The sequence below is a fragment of the Phalacrocorax aristotelis genome, chromosome 4, assembly GCF_949628215.1.
Source record: "Phalacrocorax aristotelis chromosome 4, bGulAri2.1, whole genome shotgun sequence".
NCBI lineage: Eukaryota > Metazoa > Chordata > Aves > Suliformes > Phalacrocoracidae > Phalacrocorax > Phalacrocorax aristotelis.
Genome location: NC_134279.1, coordinates 82,834,312 through 82,838,960, shown reverse-complemented (window position 1 = coordinate 82,838,960; position 4,649 = coordinate 82,834,312). Strand labels below are relative to the sequence as shown.

The 4,649-nt window shown below is 56.2% G+C and overlaps 1 protein-coding gene across 1 annotated transcript; it reads left to right on the top strand.

Moving 5' to 3' along the window:
- The first annotated feature begins 1,240 nt into the window (after positions 1–1,240).
- On the top strand, positions 1,241–4,225 carry SPR (sepiapterin reductase). Its single transcript, XM_075092266.1, has 3 exons — positions 1,241–1,613; positions 2,440–2,730; positions 2,879–4,225. Exons 1-3 carry the CDS (start codon positions 1,265–1,267, stop codon positions 3,067–3,069), a joined length of 831 nt encoding a protein of 276 aa, XP_074948367.1. The 5' UTR covers positions 1,241–1,264; the 3' UTR covers positions 3,070–4,225.
- Positions 4,226–4,649: the final 424 nt, after the last annotated feature.

Here is a 4,649-nt window from a genome sequence, read left to right as displayed (position 1 = left end):
GGACCAGTTTTGCTTTGAGCCCGGCCACGCGGGCCAGGGTGCGACATCGGGCTGGGAACCGGGGCAAGAAGCGTGACGGATGCAGGAGATCGGAGCTGCCAAAATGGGAAGGGGGGAACTGGCAGTCGCTAAAGCAAGTTCTGCCATCAAGAAGCTACTTGTGAAAAAAAATGCGTTTGCTGTCTCTTTTTTTTTTTTTTGCTGATGATCTTAATTTTACTGAACGTGTAAGATTTGCTTTAGCAAAACAAATATCGCTCTTGGGTTTTTGCCATGCCATGAATTTTTAATGCTCTATTAGAACGCTGGAGGGTTTCAGCCCAGTCCACAGCTGCATGATAGAGCGAAACTCTGCTTCGTTACCTGCTCACGCGCTGCGGGCACCATCTGTCCTTAGGATTTAACAGCTGGGAAACGAAGCCCGGCTGCCAGCGAATTCCATGCAGACCAGGTACCCCTTGCAAAAGGGAGGGCCCTGAAAGTTGTCTGCATCTTTGTGCACAAAGAGATTTCATTTTAAAAAAGGGGTTTGGGAGAATTTTTGGGGATTGGACAGCGCTTTTGCTGCCTATAAATGACCAGTGCTGGGTGCCAAAACTAATGAGCACAGAGGAAAAAGGCGCATGAAGGCTTTCTTGGCGTGCGGTCTGCAAGGAAAGCTGCGGCAGTGGCGGCCGGCAAAGCGCTGTGGCTGCAAGATGGCGTGGGGGGGCCGGGATTTTCATCTGCACTGGAAAAAAATATATGGAAAAATGAATGTTTTGAAAAAAATGTATTGTAAAATGCATTGAAGAAGAAAAATGTGTTGGAGAAGAACCCAAGCGCAGCTGTGCTTTGGCCAGATTTAAAGAAATTATTTATTAAAAAAAAAAAAACCCAAACCACATTTGGTTCTTTAACCAATTTAACCAATAACGTCGCCTCTTTACCTGTCCCACCCACATATTTTCCTTGCTTTACAGCAAAATCCCGTCCCTGTGATGGGGAACTTGGGTTTTGGTGTAAACCTGACCGTTTTGTACGGCCGCGCGCGGCGCCCGGGGCAGAAGCGGCGCCGCGAGGCGCCCGGCAGGGGGCGCCCTCCCCTGGCCGCGCCCCCACAGCGCGCGTCAACCGGCCGAACCGACGGCAGGCGGCCAATCGGAGTTGGGGGCGGTACCGGAACGCTCGGAGCGGCCAATCACAAAGCGGCGGGAGGATGAATGGGGCGGGTCACGTGGGGAGGCGCGTTCCCACGCCCCTTCCCGCCGCGTTCGGGGCCGGGATGGAGCCGGGAGCGGGGCCGGGGCCGGGGCCGGGGCCGGGGCCGGGGCCGGGGCGCTGGGGCCCGGCCGCCTTCGTGCTCACCGGCGCTTCCCGGGGCTTCGGCCGGAGCCTGGCGCGGCTGCTGGCCCCGCGGCTCGGCGAAGGCTCGCTGCTGCTGCTGCTGGCGCGCTCGGCGGCGCCGCTGGCCGAGCTGGCGGCCGAGCTGCGGGATGGCGGCACCGGGCTGCGGGTGGAGTGCGTGGCCGCCGACCTGGGCTGCGACGAGGGGCTGCGGCGGGCGGCCGCTGCCCTGCGGGAGGCGCTGCCCTCCGCGCCGCCCGGCCGCCTGCTCCTCGTCAACAACGCCGGTAACAACGGGGTGCCCCCCCCCGCCCCCCCTCCCGTGCCTCCCCAACCCGCCCCGGCGCCCCCCCCTTCATCCCGCAACGGCCGAGCCGAGGCTCGGTCAGTCCTTTGGGCACCAATAAATAACCGAACTGAGTAAATAACCGAAGGAGCAGCAGGGATTTCACCCTCTTTGGTTCTTATTATTTTATTAAAGTAATTAATTTGGGGAGCAGAGCGGGGACGGAGCTGCAGGGACCGTGGGCCTTTGGTGCTTGCAAGGTTTTACCCGTCACTCACAGCACAGGACCAGCCAGACCCCCCCTGCACCCTCCTACTGCTCTGCTCCCGGGGTACAAACCTTCAGAAAAACTGCCAACTTTGCTGTTTTCGGGGTGCTTTGCTTGCAATCCTCAGTGCCTCTTTGCTTTCATGCCTTTTTTCACCCATTACCAGTATAAATAAGACAAGACCACGCCTTCCCATAGGTAGCAGGTGCTACACGAATAAGGTCTTTCACTGACTTGGTCCCAAAAGAGGGACATGCAGACAGCACGTGGTGGCCCGTGGGGACATCGTACCCCAGGCTGGAGGCCAGGAGCTGTTTGTTTTGGCGCAGGATCGGCAGGGCAGGTCCCTGTCCTTTGGGGTGACCCGAAAGCAATGAGCAGAGCTGGGCTGTGCTGAGCTCCTCGCGCTGCTGCGAGACCCTGCTAGAGGTTGGGCCAGCAAAGCTTCTCGCTTTGTTCTGTAATGGTGTTGCACGTGGAATTGTAGGAGCGAAAGGGATCTGCTGTGTTGTTGAACCCACCTTTAACTGATCCGGCCTCGTTTGTCCTTCCTTCCTAGGCTCCCTGGGGGACGTCTCCAAATCCTTCCTCGATCTCACTGACCCAGACGAGGTCAACAGCTACCTTGCCTTCAATGTCACCTCGGCGCTTTGCCTCACCTCCACTGCCCTGAAAGCCTTCGGGAAGCGGCCCGGCTCGAGCAGGACGGTGGTGAACATCTCCTCGCTCTGTGCTGTGAAGCCCTTCAAGAACTGGGCGCTGTATTGCAGCGGGAAGGCTTCCCGGGACATGATGTTCCAGGTCCTGGCACTGGAGGAGCCTGATGTCCGTGTGCTTAACTACGCCCCAGGTGAGCAGGGGAGCTCATTAATCGCTGTTAATTTTCTCCTGGCTTTGTGGATAAAAGATTCTTGCAGCCAAGCCAGGTACAGAGGGAAAATGAGCCCCAGATTTTGCTTTCTCCTTACGTGATTTCTTTTTTGTTGCTTTTTCCCCAGGTCCTCTGGACACGGACATGCAGCTCTTGGCCAGGACTAAGACAGGAGACCCTGAGATGCGTCAGTATTTCCAAAGCCTGCAGGAGAGCAGGCAGCTGATAGACTGCACTGTGTCAGCCCAGAAGCTGGTGAATCTCCTGGAGGAGGACACCTTCTGCTCCGGCGCCCACGTGGATTTCTACGACATCTGAGTTACTCTCCCTCCACCCTCCCCTTCATGCTTTGCTTTCTGCTTCTGTCCGACGAGCTGGGCCTTGGGTGTTTGGTGACCTTGTGTGGGTCCTGGGTGCTGCGCAGCTTTCAGGAGAAGACCTCAGGGTGCCTTATCCGTACTCCTAGTGCCCCGATGGGGACGGGGGGCAGTTACTGCCTCGCTGCGCTGTAACTGTTGAGCCCTGCTGGGTACCCTCTGGCAGGAGGGGGGATTTCTCAGCTGCTGGGGATGGGGGGAGCAGAAGTGTCTTTTCCAAGGGAATGGGCATGGAGGCGTAAAGCTCTCCTGTGCAGGAGCGTGTGCGAGCCAAGGAGGTACCAATGCACGCAAGGCCAGGTCAGAAAGCCACCCCAGAAGGTCTCAAAGAAGCCAATGGTAGGGTTAGAGCTGAGTGTCCCCGCGTCTGTCCCCTTTGCCCCACAGGAGCTGCGAGCTCAGCACTTGAACAGGTCACCAAAGGGCAAAAGAGCCATTCCTGGGGGTGGAGGTGGTGGCTGTCACCCCAGAGCCTTGACCCTACATCCCCTGTCTCACCGGTGGCTTGTCTAGACTCTCCTGCAGTTCTGGGATCATCTCTGCGAGTTTTGTGCCTTAAGACGTGGAGCAAAGCCCGTCGCTGAGTTTTGGATATATTGCCTATAGCAAAGGCAGTAAATCACCAGGAGGGGGAGCTGGCCGTGGAGGAGATGGGGAGTTTGTGTGCCTGGCTGGGGTCACCCGCTTACATCAACCTGTGCTCAAGAACAGCACGGGTTAGAGCACATCTGAGAGCAGCCCTGAGTTCATGCCGTGCTCCTGGCTGCAGGTTCTGGGCCCAAGCCTGGATGTGGGGCTTCGGCCCCCTCCTGGATTGTTCTTTTAATTTTTTTGTGGGGTTTTACCATTTTTTCATCAGGTTCCAGGAGGCACAGGTGCTTATAGACTTGCCCTTCTAGAAAGCACTTGTATCTGCAGTGTGTGTTGATGCAGGAGAGCATCTCTGAAGCTCAGTGGCGTCCCCTGCACACCCTTGACATGCCCAGTGTGTCTCCGTGCGCAGTGACAGCAACCTTCCTGCAGTCATCTTCTGTCCCAGCCCCGAATTTCAAATCCTCTCTACCTGAACCTACAGCCATTAAAAGTTTCATGTCTGGTCTGGGTCTCCTGCTGTATCTTTAAAAGAGGGTAAACTTTTGGGAGGGTGGGAGGAGAGAGCCTGGGTTAAGCACCATCTTCATCCAACAAGGCACCACGCGTGCCCTCCTGGAGTCCTGTTCTTCCATCTCTAAGCCATTTCATTAACTTTCTGTTAACTTAATCCTGTCAAACTTAAAAAACCCTTTCTCCAGCTATTCTGCTGCTTGTTTTCATCTTCCCTCTATGCCTGTGAAACTTATTATTAGCAAAACCCCCTCTGCTCACTGCATTGGCAACGGAGTTGTTTTTCTGGGGTTTGATGCCTGGTGGTGTTTAATGTGATCTCTGAAACTTGGATGGCCCTGCTGCTGCTAAAAATCCCCCACCTCCTTGCCCCGCATCCATGCGGGCTTCTCCCATCCCATCATGGGCAGAAATTGT

Coding starts and splice junctions, on each gene's coding strand:
- SPR (XM_075092266.1), top strand. CDS start 1,265: ATGGAGCCGGGAGCGGGGCCGGGGCCGGGGCCGGGGCCGGGGCCGGGG. Junction 1,614..2,439: donor GCTCCTCGTCAACAACGCCG/GTAACAACGGGG, acceptor CTTCCTTCCTAG/GCTCCCTGGGGGACGTCTCC. Junction 2,731..2,878: donor TGTGCTTAACTACGCCCCAG/GTGAGCAGGGGA, acceptor CTTTTTCCCCAG/GTCCTCTGGACACGGACATG.